General features: G+C 33.2%; 1 protein-coding gene across 2 annotated transcripts; it reads right to left on the bottom strand.

Annotated features, from left to right (window-relative positions):
• Positions 1 to 11,450: 11,450 nt before the first annotated feature.
• Positions 11,451 to 22,051, bottom strand: LOC133182757 (uncharacterized protein KIAA0930 homolog). 2 transcript variants are annotated; one of them, XM_061317607.1, is made up of 10 exons: positions 21,885 to 22,051; positions 20,781 to 20,935; positions 20,328 to 20,432; positions 19,383 to 19,460; positions 19,112 to 19,213; positions 18,806 to 18,946; positions 18,345 to 18,539; positions 17,990 to 18,176; positions 14,977 to 15,126; positions 11,451 to 12,216 (listed from the first exon to the last, which is right to left on the bottom strand). In XM_061317607.1, the coding sequence occupies exons 1-10, from the start codon at positions 22,018 to 22,020 to the stop codon at positions 12,176 to 12,178; spliced, it is 1,290 nt and encodes a 429-aa protein (XP_061173591.1). In that variant the 5' UTR covers positions 22,021 to 22,051; the 3' UTR covers positions 11,451 to 12,175. The 2 variants fall into 2 exon arrangements, with proteins under 2 accessions (XP_061173591.1, XP_061173597.1); XM_061317613.1 differs by having other exon boundaries at positions 11,454 to 12,216; positions 17,990 to 18,170.
• Between the last annotated feature and the right edge of the window lie 2,598 nt (positions 22,052 to 24,649).

Raw genomic sequence — 24,649 nt, 5'->3', positions numbered from 1 at the left:
ACTAAAGAACTATATACGGTAAGGGCGTATTACGGCCCCCATAATAGTCAAATTTTGAAAATCTCTTGAAATGAGCAAAAGTGCATATATTGTATAAAATAATCCAAATTAAGACAATATATTATGAAATTGGAAAAATTAGTTGGCTTTTCTTGTCTCTGTGACATCACAAACTATTTGGATTTCCCTTATTTTTAAAATAGAGGCCAAAATGCACAGAGTTTGTTCAAATTTGACTATAGTATTTATAGAGCGCAAGCTTGCTCAGGTACCATATTCACATATGTCATTGATATTATCATTCTACACATTATATCAAAAGATCTAGTCTGAGCAGACCTGCGCTCGATAATTTCCAATCAAAATACCGACGTAAAATACACTATTTTCTCTCAAAATCATTGCAATTTGGAATTTACGTCATTTTATTGACGTCATATCTAACTAATGATGTCATAGTTGATAAAAATATTTAATTAATGCTTTGAAGTCTGCAAATATCCACCTGGTTTAGAACATAATTAAAGATTTCTCCATCAAAGTTTTATTTTGGGGGCAGATACTGGCCACTACAGAATATAATCCTTTGGCACCCTCTCTCATTGAATCCGGGTATTATCAGTGATTATATCTTTACAAAACTTTATCCAGGTGTTGAGAATTTCTTGAATACCGCATATTCACTATATCATAATTATCTTCATACAACATTCTTACCTTGTTTCTTCACCCATTTCATACAGTTGCTGAGATGAAAGGATAACGGCATTCAATACCTCGAACTTTTCCTTACTTGGATTTCCCGCCTCAATGTCACGAAAAATACAATCGGGTTCGGTGTTAAAGCAAATTGTACGTTTGAAAACCATACCGGAAATAATTTTCCCGGAAACCGTGACTGGGTTATGTTATAGACTCTACCGCGTATTTCATGAGAGTAAAAAAGGTCAACCATTCAGATTATAAGGTCGTTAATTGGATCTCTGCTCTGTGAGAAGAGAAGGATAATAATCCATAGTAGTTGTAGCTAAGATACAACGATAAATCACTCCAATTTGTTTGTAATTATTTTGTTTGGTTAAGCAGTCACAATAATGTAAACCGGAAACTGACATATGTAACAAGGATTGATATTCTGATTTCATCAAAAATGATAAAAGAGTACTTCACCTTGGTCACACTGCTCTTTTCGACAAAAGACTCATTGAGAGGAAAACCAAAAGCAAAACATGCATGAACCTTGATTTTAAAAGACTTAGAACCTTTCTAATGATTCAACCCTGACCCCGAGGGCCATGATTTATTCATGAACTTTTCTTCTCTCTCTCTCTCTCTCTCTCTCTCTCTCTCTCTCTCTCTCTCTCTCTCTAAGCTATTCTTCGCCTTCTGTCTTTCGTTTTAAGGGCAACACACAAAAACATGGAACTGTTTACGATGTCTATGATGTATTCTGAACGGCTTATTGGGGGGGGGGGGATTAAACTCCAGTATTCTTATATCTAGCCCCAGTTGTTCGAAAACTGAACCGATTCTTCCGATTTATATTAGTACATCTTTTTCTATATCCTCATCAATTCACTTGAAAATTTTTGACAGACGAGCATGAGTGAAAACACAAGTTCCATCCAATTTTCGCGATGCAGATAAATTACCTAATTAAATTTCTCATAAAAAGAGGAAAATTGGACCTTTAATTGAAAAGAAAAATACTTGATTTGTCGAAAATTGATGACTTTAAACTATTTCAAAATAGATGTTACCTTTTCTTGTATACATGAAAGGCCTTTGAGTTTATTTTAAATTCCCAGTTAATTTCTCAGGTTTTACAATTTTCCCCCTTATTTTTTTTAATTTCTTTTTATTATTATTTTTTTTTCGGGGGGGGGGGGGGGGTTAGTTACATAAATTTCCTTTCAGATACTATAAATTTACATGTAGAGACTTTTGACAAGCTGTAATGATGGATTTATTTATTGTAAAATTAATGCAATTATGATTATATATTGCGGATTTATTTTTTATTTTCTTTTTATCATTATTATTATTATTATTATTCAATTTAAAGACGCGGGAGCAGGGATGTTGCTGCAGAAAGAGTTTTACCAAAAAAATGTTTTGAAAATTTGATAAAACGCTTTCTTCCTAAGCACCCCAAGGCTACAAATTGTTTCATATCTTGTAATATAGAATCAGAGTCGTTCAAATCTGGCCCAGAGCAGGAATGTTGTCACAATGGAGATCTAGCTATCTAATTCTTACATAAAAATGTTTAGGAAAAGTCTTCTATTTGAAAACAGGATTATTATAATTGTCAAACTATATGCGATCTTCGTTATGCATTATATTAAGGTCCGTCGACACGTTCTTCGAATATCTGTTTTTTGCATCTCTTCGTAATACGGCATACCAAAATATTCATTATTATTGCCTGATGATTTCTAAACATTTTTTCAAAATGTCTGAGTAATGGAAGTGATTTCTAGTCGGGTTATATAAAAAATAATAATAATAATAATAATCCTACAGAATCTTGCGCAAATGCCAGTAATTTACTCCAAAGGATGACTCCATGCGAAATTTGCGACAAAAAATACTTACATGTACAAAACATGCGTTTTTCTTTTAATTGCAGGAATGATCAACATCTAATCTACAACTTTACTCAATTTTATCACCTGCATATGGAGTTTATGTCTCCCAGAAGAGCATGTTCCAAGTACGGACAATTTCTAAAGCGGGGCAGTCTGTTGACAAAGAAGTTGATGATATAAGGATGTCATCGATCTCGTTTAAATTAACATTACGCAAAATCTATGGTCGATACAATTTCCTTGTTTGCAAATACGGTCTGTTGTTGAATATTAATGACGTCTTTCAAACAATTGGTTATACCATTATTTTCACACAGAACTGTCCACAGATTTTTTTCCGTTTACCCGATCATGACAAGGAGTGCACGGCGGGTGTGACCCGTTGGCATGAGATGCTTACTCTTCCAAGGCACCTGATCCCAACTCTGTTTTCAAAGGTCCGGTTTGGCTATGTTCATAATTTGTTTTGTTTAAATGGAATTTACATTTCATTCTGTACATTTCTGGCTCAGAGGTTCCTCGTCGACACCCTAATATTTGCACTAATTTTAATCATTTCCCTTTGAAAAGGGTCTGGCTCTTCATTTGAACAAATTTAAATCCTTATTTAACAACATTCAAGAATGCTTTATGGCAAGTTTGGATGAAATTGGTCAGTGATTTTGGAAAAGTCAAAAATGCACGACGAAAGATAGACGTGGGAAGACGACGAACAAAAACAGATAGCAATGCATCAATTGAATAACTCAGGTAACCTAAATAAGAAGAGATGAATTTTTCTCAGTCATTTGACCTTTAAGACGGGTTTGTATTTTGTATCTGCCCTAATCAGGGGATCTGCCATTCATTGTTGCATTCACAAAAGAATGTTTTTGCGGTTCTACGGAATGTTCCGTGTACCTGATCAATACAGGGCTCACGGCGGGTGTGACTGGTCAACAGGGGATGCTTATTTCTCATAGGCAATTGATCCCACGTACCTCTGGAATTACTGGGGTCCATTTTTATGCCCTGTTCACAGATTTGTATTGTTTGTAGATTTTTTCAAGATCGGTCACAGTTGTTATCTTCACCTATTTCATTCTACAGAAGAATCAAATGTCAAAAATGGTATTTGTTTACATACACCAACAACTTTACAGATGAAAGGCATATTATCGCAAACTGTATTAGTAGGGGATTACTTTCGGCATTGGGGGAGGGGGATTCAAAGGCGTGTCTTTATATTGTTTAAATACATAGTAATATGAAGTGTTATATGTTGGGAATTTTTAAGGAGGTTAATTTTTAGTTTAGGGTCATCAAGACCAAAGTTACAGTAGAAACGTAAATTGTCTGAAAATTCTCGTGGGATATGTCTAACTTTAGATTATTTTTTAGTATCTCACAGGTCTGATTTAAATAAACCATCCTGTTGCAAGGGGTAACCCCAAAAATACATGGTAACTGCAAAGTCCTGGAAAATACTTACATTTTATCCCATATTTTTATACTTTATTTATATAAATAGTTTAGAAAGAATGCTTATGAGCCAACAAAGATAGACTCTTTCAACACGAATATCAGTAAAAACCTTTCATTTAATTCTAGTTCTTGAAACATTCTACAGATAAACAGATGCGTCTGTCATTGCTTTTCTTCAGACATTTTCAACGTCATCCTCCAAAACCCATCTCCAAAAGGTATCAAGGGGGGTTCATTTCAAATTTCTTTCAAGCTTACTAAAATCAATAGGGTTCTGGCAGAAAGATTAAAAACGAATAATAATACTACAGGAATTAACGTTATGAATATTTATAAGCTTTACATTGTCCGATGCCATGGCTTAAAATTAAAATGAGATTAAAATCAAATATATACTGTGTACATGTATACGTTAATATTGAAATACAGATATAGTTCCAATTTCTCAGTTGCTTTTGTAAAGCAACACCGAAAATTAAAAGGAAGATAACAAGGAAAGATATCCATATAGAGATTTGCAAAGTCATACATACAATCCTTTTTCTGGGTCACTGTACCAGGGAAAATATGAGAAATGTGAGAAAGATTGTGCAAATTGGTTAATTTAGCAAAAATTCGTTAGATATGTTTATAAAATTTGAAAGAACAAATAATAAACTAAGTACATTGCGGGGACTTACAAACTGAAACGTCCCTTAAAAAATATCTGATAAGATGTGTTGACATTTAGTGATAGCTTCTTAATAATTATCTAGTTTTCAGTTATTAAGGAGCTATTTGTCAAATAGGTCACAATGACAAGTGTACTTGTACAAATGGTTTTATTCCTTATTAAGCTCTATTACGGCATACTGCGCACCCTTTCCAAAGCACGTACGGATGGTCAAAACGGTGGGTAGTATAGATTTTCTGTCAGTAAAACTAGAGGGTCTCAAAACCAGATTCTTCGCTACCTACATTTTCATTATTTACAGCAAGTTTGGTACATGCATGAATTTCAATATGTGTCTTTAACCATTCCTGTAAAAACAGAAAGCAACAGATAAATTCTCTTAAATCAGAATCTTGACAGTAATATTATTTAAATTCATCCTCGCAGCGTCAGGGGTCTGAGTCCACTCGTAGCCAGTGGCGTAGCTACTTTGCATGCTTGTATGCTCAAGCATGCACATCATTTTCCAGATAAAAAATTAATAAATAGATAATAAAGTACATGTAAATAAATAAGTAAAAAATGAAAAATAATTAAAGAGAGTATTGAAAGTGATAAAAGTAATAAACGTATAAGTACTGTATAAAGTTGAAATTAAATTATAAAAATGTTACGTTTAATCTGGAACTGTCTAAGCCCATACTTGAATAGACTAGTATTTTTTTTTAGCTCTACTGGTAAAAGACCAGAAGAGCTTATGCGAAAGTAAGGTGTCCGTCTGTCTATATTTGTAAACAATTGTTCGAAATGCCACTCCTCCTGCAGTTTTGGTCTTATTTCAATATAACTTGGCGCACTAGTAGACTACACTAAGATACATAATTCTGTGTATCGGTTTTTAATTTCGATGAACGGTGTTGTCATGATAACTAAAAATAGAATTTTTTTAACTTTCAAAAAAACGCTACTCCTCCTACAGTTTTGGTCTGATTTCAGTATAACTTGGCACACAAATAGACTACACTAAGATAAATAATTCTGTATTTCGGTTTTTGATTTTGATGCACGGTGTTGCCATGATTACAAAAAATAAAAATTTCTGTGAAATACTTTCGAAAGGCTACTCCTCTTACATATTTTGGTCTGATTTCAATATAACTTGACACACAAGTAGACTACATTAAGATATGTACATAGTTCTTTTTTTCGGGGTTTTTTTTTCATTTTGATGAACGAAGTTGCCATAGTTTATAAAAATAAAAATTTCTGTGAAATACTTTCAAAACGCTACTCCTCCTACAGTTTTGGTTTGATTTTAGCACAGCTTGTCACATAATTCTGTGCATCGGTTTTTTTTATTTCAATGTACGGTGTTGCCATGGTTACGAAAAACAGAAATTTTTGTAAAACACTTTCAAAACACTACTCCTCCTACAGTTTTGGTTTGATTTCAATATAATATGACACGCAAGTAAATTACACTAAGATACATAATTGGCTTTATCGTTTTTTTTTTTTTAAATTTTGATGAACAATGTTTCCATGGTTACTAAAAATAGAAATTTCTGTAAAATTCTTTCAAAAAGGCAATTCCTATATTTTTGGTCTGATTACAATAAATCTTGCTACAAAAAGAGACTCGACTTAACCAACGATCTTTGTTCTATTTATTGCTGTTGCAGAGCTTCAAGTCCAAGTGCTACTTTTCTCTTCCTTTGTTATAAGTACAAACCAGTAGAGCTACAGTCTCGCCAGAGACTTCTGGTTTCTCATATTACATTAATTTTTTTTTTAACTTGGCAGTACGCGGTAAGTTATCTCCTTTCTAGTCATGTACACGTTTTATCTTCTGTATCTTATGTGCAATATAATACTCATATTTATTACATTTTCAACAGTGAAATACTGTGATTTATTAATTGAATAAAAGTGATATTCTCTCACAGCGTGAAAGGATACCAAAATGATATTCTCTCACAGTGTGAAAGGATATCAAAGTAAGTAAAAAATAATTTCTGGCCTGTCATAAGATAGAGATAGTAACTAACCATCTTGGTAGAGCTAAAACTGCAAATTTTATCCCAAATATGTTGCTAAAATCCATGCTAAGTAATGTTTTTTCAATCTCACAACTGCTAAGCTATGACGTCTCAACCGCTCAACTATGACGTCAAGCTATGACACTGTGTTAAAAGAAGACAGAGGCAAAGGGAAAATCAAAGAAAATGTAATAAACAGAAAATTCCATGTTTTGTAGATGAATATGGAATTTATTTCACTCGTGAGACAGGACTTTTTGATATTTTCACTCGTGCTTCGCACTCGTGAAAATATAAAAAAATCCTGTCCCACTCGTGAAATAAATTCCACATTCATCTACAAAACATTGAATATCCTCTATATACAATATATACTCATGATATCCTGTGTTGATCTGATTAGTTTATCTACTTTTAACATATAGTCTCGAATTAATCCATAAAAGTAGAATTCTGTGATAAAGCAGTTTCATTATTTCCTGGAAAAATATTCAAGTATGAGTGCAAAAATTGCGCAGGCAACTATTCTCAAAAAACTAACTGAATTCTTTTTCAACTTTTTTTTTCAAAAAAAATTTTGAGGTTGAATGAATCGAGAAGCTTAAAAAATTAAACAATTTCACCAAAACTAATAAAATTTAATGCTCTCTCGTATATTGTTTGTGCCGCTTTGAGTGTCAAGTGATAAAAACGGTGTCCACGTTTACATTTTCATGCCCCTGTAATCGAAGATTCGGGGACATACACTAATAGTTTTTGCTCTGTCCGTCCGTCTGCCTGTTTTTCTATCTGTTTTTCCGCCAAAACTTTAACCTTAACCATAAATTTGGAATGGTTGGGGCTAGGGCTTTCATATTTCACAAGCGTATTACTAGTGACAAGAACTTTCCTAGAGTACCGTTTATTTTGACCTTGGAGTTTGATCTACTTTTGATAAACTTTAACCTTGGCCATACGTTTTGAACAGTTGATGCTAGGGCTTTCATGTTTCACATGTTTATTCCTTTTGACAAGACCTTCCATTGGATTCTAAGTTTTGACCTTTTGTCCTTGACCTTGGAGTTTGAACTACTTTTGAAAAACTTTAACCTTGGCTATAACTTTTGAATTGTTGGTGCTAGGACATTTTTCCACGTGCGTTCATTGTGACAGAACCTTCCCTCGAGAACCATTTATTTTTACCCTTTGACCTTGGAGTTTGACCTACTTTATGAAAACTTTAGCCTTGGCCATAACTTTTGAACTGTTGGTGCTAGGGCTTTCATATTTCACAGGCGTATTTCTTATGCCATGACCTTTCTCTGAGTACCAACATTTTTGATCTCTTGACCTTGGAGTTTGACTTCATTTAAGAAACTAAAGCCTTTGCCATGAGCTGCCATACGGGGGCATCAGTGTTTCACAAACACATATTGTTTGTTTCTTTTATGGTTTTATGAGTGTTTAAATCGTCAGAATCCAGGAACTCAAGAACCCCTGCAATTTTTGAGCATGCACTTTGTTTTTTGCCTAGCTATGCCATTGGTAGCCATGGGACCCACACGAGTGGACTCGGGATGTACATGTATTGATGATCCTTCAATGAATGCACTGTAGTGACTACTTCTATCAAATCCACTTAAGATTTACTTTACATCCATTTATGATATACAATAACATGTATTGATATATGTATCATTTTAATCATAATGATGGACAATTTCTGGTGGATGACACTGCTATCCATCGATGACATAATTTGATTCATTAGTGGACATTATGCAATTAATGGTTAAAAGATAGTAGATTTACGATTCACTTATAACATTAATGGATATTCACTACAAATGCTACATCATATATTGGATTTTTAACCCTTCATATAGCGGTTAATACTCACTAAACGCACAATGCACTCCTTGAATACTGCTCGCATATATTCCCTGTATATGCTCCAGAAATTGTTAAGTTACAATAACTTCAAAAATCAATCAAGGAATTTTTCCTTTCAAATAATGCAATTAATGGAACGAATGGGAAAAGGGTAAGAATTATAATGCTTGTGTCTGATTTCTCATATTTTTATGTATACATGTAAACAAATTAAAACAAAAATCCAAGATTGACAGAATTTTATACATGACACTTTGCATGTAAATATACATATATACAGATATTTATAATAGTAAATAATGTTATGTCATCAAGTGTTTTCAGTTTTCAATGAAGATTTTAAAAAAAAAATTCAATTGTCTTAATGATTGAAAGTTTGACTTTTTCACATGCTTAAAAAAATCTTTCTTTTTTTTAATCTGACAGTATAATTATCAAGATATTAACAAAAGAAATGGTTTTCATTTATTTGAAAAGACTTAACTAGTTTTTTGTATAAAAATCAACAATACATTAAACAACAAAAATAAATAAATAAATAGATTTGGAATTACATGTACATGTATAACAAATTCATCAAAAAAGTACATTGTATATTTCAATCATATAAAATTACATTGAACAAATTAAACATGTATCAAGAAAAAAATGTTAGGAAAATGAATGATGTCTGGTATATACTGTGGACTTCCAGAAAAAAACTAACAATTCCATGGGCTATAAAATTCAGTTAATTAACAAATGTGTATTCCTGCTAGATATGTTTATGCATGACAAATACAAGAAAATATTCAGTTAATACAACCTTTCACATAACTTTAAACTTTTTAGGTATATGTACATGTGTATATACCATCAGCCTTTAGATCGCTTTTATCCAACTCATGAAAAATATATTTTACAAGTTGCTGGTAATAAATTATTAAAGCGATCTGAAGGCCTGTGATATATACATGTAAGTAATAGGCTATTATGGATGTTTCTGAAAGAGCCCTTTTTTCAAGATATGTTCTATTCAATTATGTCATAACTTTATCCAACGATATTCTGAAATTTACCAATATGCTTTACAAAACAATCTCCTGATATTTTGATACTGCTAATTCACAAACAATGATTAAGCAAAATTCATAATAACACATAATCATATTTATTCACCTTTTCACTCTAGCAAGATGAGGATGTAAAATCAAGGAATGTTTAAAAAAGAAAGACATCATAAAAATAAAAATTGAAATAATTTACTTGCAACTGGTAATAAATTAATCATACACCATTATATAGAAGTACTCATACAAGATACATGTAGGCCAATCCATGGAAGCTTCTCTTCTGCTTCTGATATTCTCCATACTCAACAATAATCAACAGTCCTCGCCAGGGTGCATGAAGTATATTTTTGGCAAGAATATGGGCTCTTTTGGAAAGCAATGCCCTATTTAGATTTTTTATATTCTGATAATAGAGTTCTTGATGCACCTAAGAGCAGAAAAATGTCCAAAATTTTGCTTTTATTACTTGAAAAAAGTTTACATATATCCAAATAAGGCATTTGTTGCAAAATATGTCAAATTCTGTCTTTCTCTCTGCAACAAAAAATTTAATTATTTTATAGCTATGAAATCAACAGTTTTTTTTTACAATAGAATCTGAATTCAATTTTTATACAAAGTGATACATTGATGCAGTTATGTCTGAAAATGCCAGATAATTGTGGTTGTTTGTATAAAAAGTAACAATGATGCAAAAAAAACAACATTAAGACATTTTAACTTTACAAACTTCACTCTATGCTACATGTGTGTACAATTCCTGCCTTAAGCATACTTCAAGCACCCAAACTCTTACAATATTGCAGATCCCTGGTTTATAAGCACAGTATGCTATGAAAATTCAAGCCTCTTCCTCTTCAAACTTGAATACTTAATACATACATGTATGTATAGCACCTAAAGAGTGTTTGAACACAAATTGTAAGAATGCATGTTTCTGAAAATATTCCTTTTACACAATCGAATAAATTGAAAAAAAATTTATTTAAAACTTCTTAATTAATAAAAAAATCCAAGCTGAGAATAATACACAGGTACACAGATTAAACAACTCATATCCATATACTTCATAATGGTTAATGTACATGTACATTGGTGGGATTTCAAGACAGGAGCCTCAAGCCGTCATGCTAACCTGAGTCACATTAATTTGTACTTCTTGCTGCAATCTTACATTCATAAATTCAATAAATAAAAAAATAAATAAATACAGAAAGATAGAAAAAGCTTGCTTAGAGGGCATGTTTAAAAAAAAAAAACAGCTCTCCAAATCATATGCTACATGTAAGTGCAGTGGCCATCTCGTGTCATACAACATATAAGAGCACCTGTTCCGGAACAGAGGTGTGTAATTTTGTGATATGAAATACATGTAGTTTTTCTTTGTATTAGAAAAATTAGCTGGGTACATAAATATAGACACAAAATTGTTCACATGAGCCATCTGGCAACCCATGTGCCCTATAATAAAATCATTTTGACACTGCGGAAAATTAAAAAATAAATGAAATGTGAAAAATAAAAAAATGTGTTTAATTCATAAAGATTATTCAGAGTATATATATGTGTAAATAAGGTAGAATCATAATTAAATATCTTACTTGTTGGTGGTGGTGGGGGGGGGGGATAAATTAACTATCAAATATCACACAAGATTTCTTCTTGGATAAATATTTGTATTGGTTCTACATTAAATAAATTCACAATTTTTCTCTGAAAAAAGTTTAATCACAATAAATAATAAAAACGAAATATTAATAATTGAAAAATTACCCTGAATCACAAATGTACAACAATCATATGTACATTCAAGGCAATCAGTTAAGAAATTATATTTTATTACTTTCTTAATTTAGTTCAGAAATATCAAAATAATATGAAGAATACAGAATATATCAACTAGTTTCTACTTCATGGTATATGTATATAGTCGATATGCTGCTAAAAATATTGCACTAATTGAGCATTGGAATGGTCATATATACTTATAAATACTTGGAGTCACGTAATATACTGTAAACCAACTATTATTCAAGATAACTTTTATTCGCAACTGTCAGTTTCTGATTTATCCTTGACGTCTTATTTTCGTGAATGAGGGAATATTCTACAAAAATACACAATAAAATAAATAGTTTGTGGTGAGAAATATTTGTGATTGAAGCAAGGTTGCGAAACTTGCAGATATTTCCTGAACACGAATAAAAGTTGTTTTACAGTACACTGCTGTTCTGACTCTTTGAGACTCCCCTCACAGAGAATCCTGAGTATACATCATTTCACTAAACTATTCAAAATGCCAATATACATACATTTTATGTATATACGGCACACTCTAATATACAAGCTGATGTTAGAGAGACAACCTACACCTTTTGACTAGACTTCTGACTAGATTTGTGAGCACCATGGGTGCTGAGCTTGATCTCACCCAACTTCCATGAATTAGTCAAATCTTCCAGTGCCATAAAATACAGCTTTGCTTCACAGTAAATGAATTATTCATCAAGATGTTAGCACTGGCCTCTGTTGAGCATCAATTAGATCTGTAGATACAAGATATAGTCTGTAGTGATATTTTGATTGGATAAAAATCATTTATTTCATAAGATTTATGCACAGGCGCTTGACGTTTTTAACCTTTCTTTCCATAAATAAAAAATCCCCCATACTATAATAATATAGTATGGGGGATTTTTTATTTATGGAAAGAAAGGTTAAAAACGTCAAGCGCCTGTGGATTTATGCAGTATTTTCATGTATTGATTGAAATGTAAAACAAGAATGATGATAGGGACAAATTGCTTTTATCCGTCCCTAAATTACATGTATCTGCAAATCAAATAACACACAAGGAAAGAGGTTTGCCCCTATGAATCATTCACCAACATAAACATTACATTTTACATACATTCTGACACATGTATTTAAAATGTTGATTTTAATTTGTCTATACATGCATGAATCTGAAGACAATATCCATGATAGATAACCCAAAACACAGGTTAACACAGGCTATACCCTTACAGTTACCAATTTAAAGGCCTCGTGTTTAGGCCTTGGACAACTCAGATTGCTCTGTTGAATATATTTTATCCTAGTTTGTTGAAATTTAAACATTTTCATCAGAAAAGTAATTCACAAACAAGAGGCCCATGGGCCACATCACTCACCTGAGTAACTTTGGCCATGCTGTTCATTACCAGACTCCCCCCTTGTAATACCTATTGTGGCCCCACCCTCCCCCCAGGGGCCATGATTTGAACAATTTAGAATCTACACTACCCAAGGATGCTTCCACTTAAGTTTCAGCTTTTCTGGCCCAGTGGTTCTTGAGAAGAAGATTTTTAAAGATTTTTCCTATATATTTCAATGTAAAACTTAGATTCCCCCTATTGTGGCCCCGCCCTATCCCCTGGGTCATGATTTGAATAATTTAGAGTGTACACTACTTGAGGATGCCTCCACATAAGTTTCAGCTTTTCTGGCCCAGTGGTTCTTGAGAAGAAGATTTTTAAAGATTTTTCCTATATATTTCAATGTAAAACTTGGATTTCCTATTGTGGCCCCGCCCTACCCCCGGGGGTCATGATTTGAACAATTTAGAATCTACACTACCCAAGGATGCTTCCACATAAGTTTCAGCTTTTCTGGCCCAGTGGTTCTTGAGAAGAAGATTTTTAAAGATTTTTCCTATATATTTCAATGTAAAACTTGTATTTCCTATTGTGGCCCCGCCCTACCCCCGGGAGTCATGATTTGAACAATTTAGAATCTACACTACCCCAGGATGCTTCCACATACGTTTCAGCATTTCTGGCCCAGTGGTTCTTGAGAAGAAGATTTTTAAACATTTTTCCTATATATATTTCAATCTAAAACTTGGATTCCCTATTGTGGCCCCGCCCTACTCCCGGGGGTCATGATTTAAACAATTTAGAATCTACACTACCCCAAGATGCTTCCACATAAGTTTCAGCTTTTCTGGTCCAGTGGTTCTTGAGAAGAAGTTTTTTAAAGATTTTTCCTATATATTTCAATGTAAAACTTGGATTCCCTTTTGTGGCCCCGCCCTACCCCCGGGGGTCATGATTTGAACAATTTAGAATCTACACTACCCAAGGATGCTTCCACATAAGTTTCAGCTTTTCTGGCCCAGTGGTTCTTGAGAAGAAGATTTTTAAAGATTTTTCCTATATATTTCAATGTAAAACTTGGATTCCCTATTGTGGCCCCGCCCTACCCCCGGGGGTCATGATTTTTACAATTTAGAATCTACACTATCCCAGGATGCTTCCACATAAGTTTCAGCTTTTCTGGCCCAGTGGTTCTTGAGAAGAAGATTTTTAAAGATTTTTCCTATATATTTCTATGTAAAACATTGATTTCACATTGTGGCCCCGCCCTACCCCCGGGGGTCATGACTTGAACAATTTAGAATCTACACTACCCCAGGATGCTTCCACATAAGTTTCAGCTTTACTGGCCCTGTGGTTCTTGAGAAGAAGATTTTTTAATGACCCCACCCTATTTTTGTCTTCTCTTGATTATCTCCCCTTGTGAGGGGACTTGGCCCTTCATTTTAACAATTAAATTTCCCTTCACCCAAGGATGCTTTGTACCAAGTTTGGTCAAAATTGGCCCAGTGGTTCTTGAGAAGAAGTCAAAAATGTGAAAAGTTTACAGACGGACGGACAGACAGACGGACGGACGACGGACAAAATGTGATCAGAAAAGCTCACTTGAGCCTTCGGCTCAGGTGAGCTAAAAAGGGTTTATTGTATCAAAAAAGAGACCAAATTTCAAGCCTAAGCCTTATAACCTGAATCTTCCACTGGTATTCTGAATAATTAAAACATCTCATACTTCTTTACCCATGAGTGAAGTTATGAAATAATTAGAATAGGCTATATTCCAGAGAAATATACATGTATAATGTTTAACAATCTCAAACTCAATACTAATGGTTACCAGGTAGCAAATGAATTAATTTAATGATAAGTGAAAAGGTGATGATCTGAACATGTAATCCACAAAGCCATAACCATAACCTTAACATGATTTAAACCACATGTCTTCAACTTAACCAGACAAGAGTTCTCCACCTCATATAAAGGTTGAAAAGGTTGTAAAGTTTCATGATAATAAGTACAGAAATTCAAAATCAAAATTAAATACTTTCTTACACAGGAAGTACATGTACATCAATGACAAATTGTTCCTACCCGCTTTTATCCAGTGCCAGGGGAGGGTGACGTATGTTAAGTAAGCATTCAGTGCCACACTGGTACATGTATTGTTCCTACCTGCTATTATCCAGTGCCAGGGGAGGGTGACGTATGTTAAGTAAGCATTCAGGGCCACACTGGTGGCTCTCTTCTGTTCCTTAAACAGCATCCAAGCTTGTCCAAAAGCCTTACCAAGGAACCCATTGGCATGAGTGGACCTTTCAAGTTCTGTAATCAGCATCAAATACACTTAATCTGTATGTCATTCAATGATATTCTTAATCAAATTTGATTCAAATACAATTGAAGGTGGTACAGCAAGAGGACATTAGTCCTTAATTATAAATTTCCAAAGTGACCTTCTTAAAAAGCACTTTATTTGCATTGTCTTATACTATCTACATGTACATGTTTCTACTAACAGTCCATCACCTGCTTTGTCTTAGGAATAACAGCAACAGATATATGTTTTTTTGTGTCCTGCATGGTACAGCACCGACTGGACACAACCTAACACCAGAGCGAACCCAAAGCGCACCCCGGGTTCCCTTCCTGGGTTCGCTCGGGGTCTGCTTTCAGAAATTTTGGGACCGCTCTGGGTGCGCTTCCAGTTCGCTTTCTGGGTTCGCTTTACGCACTCATGTGTGAAGCTAACCCCGCTTTAATCTTGCCACCAGTAAGCCCCGCCCCTTGTATATTCCAAATACAGTAGTGAAATTGATCATTGTTGTTTTTATGGCGATTGAAACATGTACATGTAAGTGACAATATGGAGAACAATATAGACAAAACGTTCATAAATTTTCAAGAATTTGACCGTACATTCAATGTAGAATTATCATTTTTATTTTTCTTAACTTACAAGTATATCTCGGGAAAAAAAGGAGAAAAGGTGTTGAATTTATTTTCGATGTATCAGATGGAGTGAAATTGGTAAGAGTATCTTAACAAAAAAGCTTTCAAATTCATTTGTTTACATTATTTATGCGTGAATAGTTTTAAAATCAGTTGGAACTTTCAATTGTAATTGCAATTGCTAAATTGTAATTCAAATGTTTGAAAGACAAACAACTGAATTATGATCTTGTCTATGAAATAGATGAGAAATACTGTACATGTCAAATGCTAAGTTTTCATATTTAGCAGTTTACATTTAAGCTAGCTAGGTTGTCGTCCATTACATGTACATGTAGGTCGTGATAATCACTAAAAATTCCCATACAGTGTAAATTGAGTTTTGTTTTACAGATCATTTATAATTTAATTCCATGCTATATATCATTGTTTTATAAGGCGAGTTTAACGGAAAACTTACATTAAAAAACAACAATAAAAAAAACCAAAACAAACAAAAACTAATAACTGGTCCACTGAAAGGAATATATTATTATTTTTAAGTTATTTTCAAATAAATGATTTGAATAGTTTATGTTCCTTACTGGTTCATGATCCCCCCCCCCCCCCGGCCCAACTACATACATGCACATACAGGAGCGGCATGTTAACAATCAAAATTCTAAATGTTTAAAAATAAATAAAAAACAAGAAGAAAAAAAAAAACAAGCAAAACAAGATTTCAATAACTGTAAACTCGCATGATTAAGTAGATGAAATTAAGATAATAACACCTGATGTTTTTTTGTTCCTTTAATTTCTATGAGCCCCCCACCCCCACTCCATACTCAAATTGTTTTCTATGGGCCGGTTTTACTTTCAAATAATATACAGTGCTCTCTCTCTCTCTCTCTCATCTGTACATATATATCGACGCAAAGAAAAGTGATAAGCATTTTTGCGGGGTTTTTTGACTGACTTGCAAGTAGTTAAAAAAATTCAAAAACATACACTGTAAGGATAATTAGAATTGACAAAATAATCTTTCCCTATATACATGTATCTAAATCGAGCTATTTATTAAACTTTGGTAAAAGACTGATTTAAAAAAATATCATAGTAGTTTTTAAAAAAAATGAGATTTTTTTTCCAATTAACGAATTGACAGAACGCACATTTATACTGTACAATGTACATTTAATTTTTTTTTTTCATGATCAATTATTAAGATCGATAATTTCGATGTTGATCTGGATAAATTAAAACGTGCATGTAAATTGAAATAATAAAAATAAAATAATTAAAGCATGTACATGTTCTTATCTGTATCTTAAGATAATAAAATTCTATAATTTGTCGAAGACCAGTTTTTCTAAATTCTTTTTTTAGTAACAATTGTTATCTTCTTCTTTTTTTTCTATTATGAATTAAAGTACTTATTGTCTGATAAATTTACGCAATGTATATTGATATATTAATGGATTTTAAAAATATAAAGAAAATAAATATGTAACTATACACGTAACATGTTACCTGGATAATCAAAATATATAATTTATTTATCGATTATGAAAATAAAAAATAATGAAAATAAATATGTAAATATTGCATGCTGTCTGGAGAATTAAAATTTATACATGTAAATATAAAATTATGTTTAAAAATCATATTAATAATATTTTTACACTGTACATTCACATGCTTTGCTTGTACAATGTTTAGATCACAAACTGGCATGTTGACTGGTCGACGCGCTGATGGTAAACGCATTTTATCACTTATCCTGATTGACAGACCTGTTCGGCATGTTGATTGGTCGACGCGCTGATTGGTTAATCGCTAATCCTGATTGACAGCTCTGTTACGCAACACCGAACGCGTGTTCTCTTTCTGGGATCGCTACTGAATTCGGGGTTCGCTTTCAGCGTTCACTCTGGGTCCGCTCTGGGTTCACTATGGGTGCGCTGCGGGTTCGCTCGGGGTCAGCCCTAGCGGACCCCAAGCGAACCCGAAGCGAACCCACAGAGCAAACCCGGGGTGCGCTCTGGGTTCGCTTTCTGTTAGGCTGTGTCTGGTCGGTACTGTATCTCCTCTTAATTGCTTTACAATATTTTCAATGTACATCTTACCATTCTGTATGGTTGTGGCCTCTAAATCTTACCCATTCTGTAAGGTCATGGCCTCTAATCATACCATTCTGTAAGGTCATGGGCTCTTAATATTACCATTCTGTAATGTTTTGGACACTAAAACTTACCATTCTGTAAGGTTGTGGCCTCAACTTCCTGGCAATTTTCTATTCCTGCATTCACGTTCTCCGTTTCTGATCGTGATTTTTTCAAGCTCAGACGACGGATCCCTCCTCGTACAAAAGATCCGAAGGACTCACTAGGATCACTCATCCTGCGATGTGTGTACTGGTTCTGCTCATTGGCTTCCTGACTCTAGGAATGAAACATTTCAAACAATTTGTTGAATGTATATATACTTCTAATCAAAATGGGAAGTTGACAGCTCATAAAAAACATCAAGGAAGTCTGCTTAACTGGTAAAGAAAAACAGCTATAAACTTGTGTTCCTATACTCAGGTTAAGGGGACGTTATATAAAAACCTGTTCATTGTTGAAATCCTCTATCCTAAAGTTTTCCTTGTTAGGAGTCTCTGGCCCTGATCCTGGTACTCTACTGACTGCGACCTCAGCGTGACCTTTACTCTTGGGTCCCCTCATTCTGACAAACTCCACCCGCTTGTTCTGTTTTATCATCCCCAGGGACATTGTCTGCATCATTTTGGAGGTCAAGCTCAGCTAATGAAAGAAAAACATCACAATCAACAAGCTCAGCTAATGAAAGAAAAACATCACAATCAACAAGCTCAGCTAATGAAAGAAAAACATCACAATCAATGCAAAAGAAAAAATTCAGAGTCCCATGAAAAAGGATCTTAAAAATCCATGCAAAAATATGGAGAAATTAGGACACATGGAAGGAAAGCGAGATACAGTATTTGGTACTCTGTGGTACATTTGTGCTTCTACTGCATCAAAACTGACCTACGTGGGTAGTGACTTACCCGAGCATCGTACACTTTCTTTAGCACCTCATACCGGACAGAGCCCAGGAATATTACACCTTGTACTCTGCCATGTCTATCTGTAGCTGTTAACTCTACACAAACCATCTCTCCATCTCTTACGATTATATCTCCAAAGGCCTAACCACAGGGAAAGGCAATTAATAAAAACTTTAGAGGAATGTACAATATATTCTACAAATTCCAACTTTTATCATTATATTTGTTCCTTAAAAAAAAAATATTACCAAGAAAAAAATGAAAGTATTCCTGTATTTCAAATTTTTTTTCTCTTGAAATATATACCTCTTCAAAATTATCTACAGTAAAATATATGTTTGGATATGTGAGTTCTTCCTCTGTTCCCTTGTCATCCATTCTTCTCTTACTTGGAGAAGGGTAAACTCTCTGAAAAAAGAAAGATCCATCAAAAATATTCATTGATGAAGAAGGAAACCACTAACCACTGCCACTTTCTATAAAGATTAACTTTACTGTGTTAAAATTAACAATTTCCCATTGATTTAACTTAATCATAATATCTCAAGTACACCAGTGAGCATGCCTTGATACGAACCTGAGAAAACTTTCTAAGGATTTGAAGATGCTGTTCACTTGTCCTTGTACAAACTGCACAAGTGGCAGTGTAAACTAACTGTAAAATAAACAGATCCTGTAAAACTTACAAGATATACAAAGATTTATGCAAACATGTAACAATTATTATTATTTATAATATTCAATGTCACCACGGTAAAACAGTTTTAGAATTTCAGTAATATTTTTACATAAAATTAATGCTTGTCAAAAGCAAAAGATCTATCATGAATGTAACAGTTTAGAACTTGTTTTAGCTCTGCACTTGAATTTGACAAAAACAGTTTTCTATACGTTCTATTTCCATAAGTGAACTCTTCAAAATTAGAGGAACGTTTGGTCGTCTGACTGGGACAACATGGCGATGCGGATAATACAAAACATGCCAATCTCAATCCAATTTTAAATGTTAAATGTATATGTCATTTATATTAAAGAATAGAAGAACTAAAAGACATATGTAAGAGAGCGAGAACCCTAAATTTATTATCCATTAATAAAAAATACGACATTTCCGAGGCATGTGTATTGCATTTAGAGGTACCATACGATAAATAGACACATACGATCAACAATAGATATAAATTGATATCGTTATCATTCATACTCTTGATGTATATAAAGTTCACAACAATAAAATATTACATTAGTATTTTCTTAGGATTTGTTCATCGACATTCAACATATTGTTTACATGTACATGTTTATGTTACGTTTGTCCCAGAAATCCCGCGAGATTTGTACATTTTCCAACTTTTTCACAAAAGAGCGCACTAAGAAGTATAACTCTTCAATAGTGGAAATAGAACGTATTGGGGTCTGGTAATACTGAGATTCAATGTTCAAGTCTGGAAGCACTCTAAAGTACTTCAGATGTTGTTGTAAGATTCAGAAAAAGGTTTCAGCAGGTGCCCTTTTGAATTACCTGGTGTGAGATGATGTTCATATACACTGTTTCCTCCCAATCAATGGTTTTATCCTCCAGGGCTGGGAGGGTCTTAGAGTCTCGCCTATAGACCTCTATTTCAGGCTGTAACACACCAACACAGTAACAATTAAGTGTTTGCAAGCAATATCCAATAGTTAAATGACCTTCTCTTACACATGAATATTTCTCCCAGTGAACCATCTGTTTATTTGTTATTCATGTAGAATTTTTCCTCAGTTACAAAAAATTAATAGTTACTAATGAATTTCAAGCTGACGAATGAGAATAAAAGTTCACCTAGGTATTTTAAACCAAATGCATGAATTGTACATTTTCTTGAACCGATTAAATTTTTAGCTTATTAGAAAAGCCTTATTCCATTTTGTTAACTACATCATAAATAAATATATAAAGCATTAGATATTGATGACTGAAATCATTAGTGCTTACTCTGAAAGTAAATGACTTGTTTTTGGGATTGTGAGTTTTTCTGACATAAAACAACATGTCATCTCGTTGGTCATCGGGAACTCTTGATGGATCAATAAAGTATTTAGTAAAGAGATCTGTCCAGAAAGATGTGGAGTCATCCATCATTTCAAATCCTACAAAAGAATAAAGAATATAACAAATCAAAATAAGAATTGAAAAAAAAAATAATAATGATAAAAGAATACTGCATGCAGGGAAATTTTCACCCCTTTTATTTTCGCCCCTTTCACCCTAGACGCGAGTGGGCAAATTTAAGACAGGGCAAATTCAAAGAATAAAAATTTAATTTCTTAAACATAACTGTGACTGGGCAAAATTAAAATGGGGCAAAATTGTTTGCAAGTATGAAAGGACGAAAATAGCACGGGGCGAAAATAACCCTGTATACAGTATGTTCATGTGTAAAACACTTACCTGAGTTTGAGAATTTTATGACATAGAATAATAAATAAAACTGTAACATGTAAATCTTCACATGTACCTAAAACTTCACGACCTAGTATTTGTAATTTATTCCATCATGAACATCATAGCTACTCTAATCATGTCTGCTGCCAGAGTACAGATTTAGGTACCATATGAGAGGACCCAAATTTACAAACAGTCCTTTTCCCAAATGGCATCAAAATCTTGTCAATGAAAAGTTTACCACACAGAGCAGTGGACAGCACCTCCCTAGGCAACTTGGCCTGTTTAGACAGAAGGTATTGGCCTGCAGAATCCATTAATCACATTACCAGCCATTTATAGCCAGTTTTTAACCTGCAACTGTACATACTGCAATCTTGTTGTCAAACCAAGGGCATGCTGTACCGTGATTATACTCAATTTATTGAAAGAACATGTTCATGAATTTCCTGGTAGCTTGTTTCAGGATTCGTAAAGATCATAAATTGTATTTTTAAAACGCGTAATACCATATTAAATACAAACGTCAAATTCCACACACGTGTAAATAGTCAGAATCTTGTGACTCATTTATTTTCTTCCTGTCAAATGTCACACACCTTGGTTCCCAACAAGGGGTACATTATCTGATAATCGAGTGAAATTCAACTTTACCGTCAGTGGAAACGATCAGCGATTCTTTGGTTCGTTCCGTTTTGATTGCCCGCATCATTTCTTGGAAGGAATCACTGTTCTTAATCCCCGATTTGGAGTCATCAGGATGAGGGGAAGGTGTTCGACTTTCCTCCATTGTTTATGAATTTAATAGATAACTCGTACGCATAATTTATGACATTTTTGACAAGTAGATCCAATGATAAGTCGAGTTTAAACCACAATATTTTTTCCTTTCTTTGTCAACAAAAAAAAAACAATTGAATTTGAGACGATAACAAGAAACGTTAACACAAGTCTGCTTATTAAAATTAGTCAAAATTTATTATTATTATTAATTTAAAATAAATAGTTTATAATTTTAAAAGATAATGTTGAGGAAAGTATATTTTATCCTTCCATTCCCAGTCTTTCCAATATTTTCAAATTTGACCGAGAAAAAATTATTCAGAATTACTTAAGCTTTATATTTGATGAAGATTCTTGGTTTGTAAAAAATAAATTCAATGGGAAAGAATATCCCAAAGAAATATTGGTTCCTACGTGTAAAAATTTTGTACAAGCTGAAATTCATACTGTTTTCATGAAGGGATCATCTTGAAAATTACCCATAAAAAATCTTAGTCACATCTCAGTCAGATTTGAAAGCAATACCTGAAATTCTGGTAAATAAAAGTTCAAATTACTTTTCTCAAAATTATCATTACAACTAAACTTTTTCTCAAAAAAAATACATTTCACTTCTCTTTTCTGCATTTCCATCCTTGTTTTAACAAATAAAACATCTTTTAAGCATAACCCTCCAAGTTAAGGCAACTTTTCAGAAAATCCCCCACAAAAGCTCTTTAAAAGTGATATGATTGAGAGACTAAGTTTTTAATTGTTGAGTGGATCACCATTGTATCTACATTAGAAAAAAGGCAGTTATTAAGTCAACAACATGCAAAGATAGACGATTTTTTTCTCCATTTTCCATTTACTGTAAACCTTATTTCATGATAAAATATGCACATTGCATGCAAATCCCCCCCCCCCCCCCCCGGGCCCTCTCAGGCCTGTGAGTTTAGAATTTTGGTAAGTTATTTTCAAATTGTGGGTCAACAACATTTTACCTAATAGAAATACTTGTGCTTAAAGACCTTTTCAAATTGTATTTTAATGTATATAAATTAAATATAACCAAAGGCATACATGTCTCACCAGTGGGCCACCACTTTAAAAGAAGTTTATAATAATTACACTTCTGTAAGATTTAAAGTCGTAATTTAAAATATTTTGAATTCTGAGATATTTACAGTATTGTGCATAAAGAACATATTACATTGATTTTATATAATCACATGTTCACATATTGGCTAAATTAGCTTCTGTGATATATTGGGCTAAAACTGTTTATAATGATTATTCCTCTTTATCAATTAGTAAAACTTTTGATAATGGACATATTGTTTCAGCAAATTTCAACAAATTTTTGTCAAGTTTAATCATCTAATTCCATCTACTGTTAATGGTTATTTTGTTCTTATCCCATTTGCAAATGGTATCACTCCATTTTAAATTCACACATGCAGACATTGACAAAGTTGTTGTAACTGAGAGACTTTGAGGTATTTAACCCTGTCTCTTTTAAATTCACCCCATTTAGAATTTGTTGATAGTAGAGTGAAAATTTCAGTATTACAGTTATATCAGAGTATAAAGGAAATACTTCATATATTTTCTCTCATTTATTGATTTAAATTTTTTTTAAAATATATTTACAGTGCATGGTCATACATAAGATGGATTATCGATAAGCTAATAAATGGAAATTTTGGATGTATTATAATATATACACTGTAGGGAAAAAAATTGAAAAAAAAAATAATTTATGATTAAAAGTTATAAACAATATTCATGGTTGTAAATTACATTATTATTGATATAATTATAATATTTTCCAAATACAAAAAAAATGTAATATTACAAAATACCCTGATTATTTTTATAATGTGAATTTTCACAACTTAACTCATACCTATAATTCACTCACAAAAACTACTTACTTAACATGTCAGTCAGTATAATCCTTAAAATTTCCAAGACTACAGTCAGAAAATGTGTTGATTTTAATAAACTTTGTATGTCCATGACAAGACTGTAGCTCTGGTGGGTTGGACATGAAATAGTCTAAGGAGAAATATACAGTACACCCGAGTTAAATCTTCCATTGAACATGAAATATTTTCCTAGAATATCAAAACTCTCTCAATGAAAGCATGCACCCAAAATGAGCTGGGTGTTTGATTATTTTCAGAAAAAGCACTTAAAATTTAACAAATCATTCTGTTTTTTAAAAATTTCACAAAATCAGTTTGATTTTTTTTCCCTGTCTAATAAATGATGTCTATTCTAAAACTTCCACTAAATTTTTGCTCCATGATTGGATGATCATGGGCTCAAACCAAGGCTATGACTGACCTAAGTCAATAAAAAATAGGTACATGTAGCAACTGTTCCTTCGCCAAGCACTCAGCACTTTAAAGTGAAAGTTGCAGGTCATTCTGATGAGACCATAAAAACCAAGGCTCCGTGTCACAGCAGGTGTTGGCACAATAAAGATCCTTCACTGATCAATGGTCCTGAGTGCTGAGTAAAGGTCTAAATTTGAAGCCCTTCAATGGTATATGGTGACGTCTCTTTATGAGTGAAAAATTCTTGAATGAGACTTAAAGCAACATACAATCAATCTAAGTTTCATTGTCTGAGAACAGAATTGCATTTTG

Source organism: Saccostrea echinata, unplaced genomic scaffold (assembly GCF_033153115.1).
Source record: "Saccostrea echinata isolate AGI-Se365-2 ecotype Australia unplaced genomic scaffold, CSIRO_AGI_Sech_v1 ptg000001l, whole genome shotgun sequence".
Classification (NCBI taxonomy): Eukaryota; Metazoa; Mollusca; class Bivalvia; order Ostreida; family Ostreidae; genus Saccostrea; species Saccostrea echinata.
Note: the sequence above shows the minus strand (reverse complement) of the source record. Positions and strands in the feature narration are given on the sequence as shown.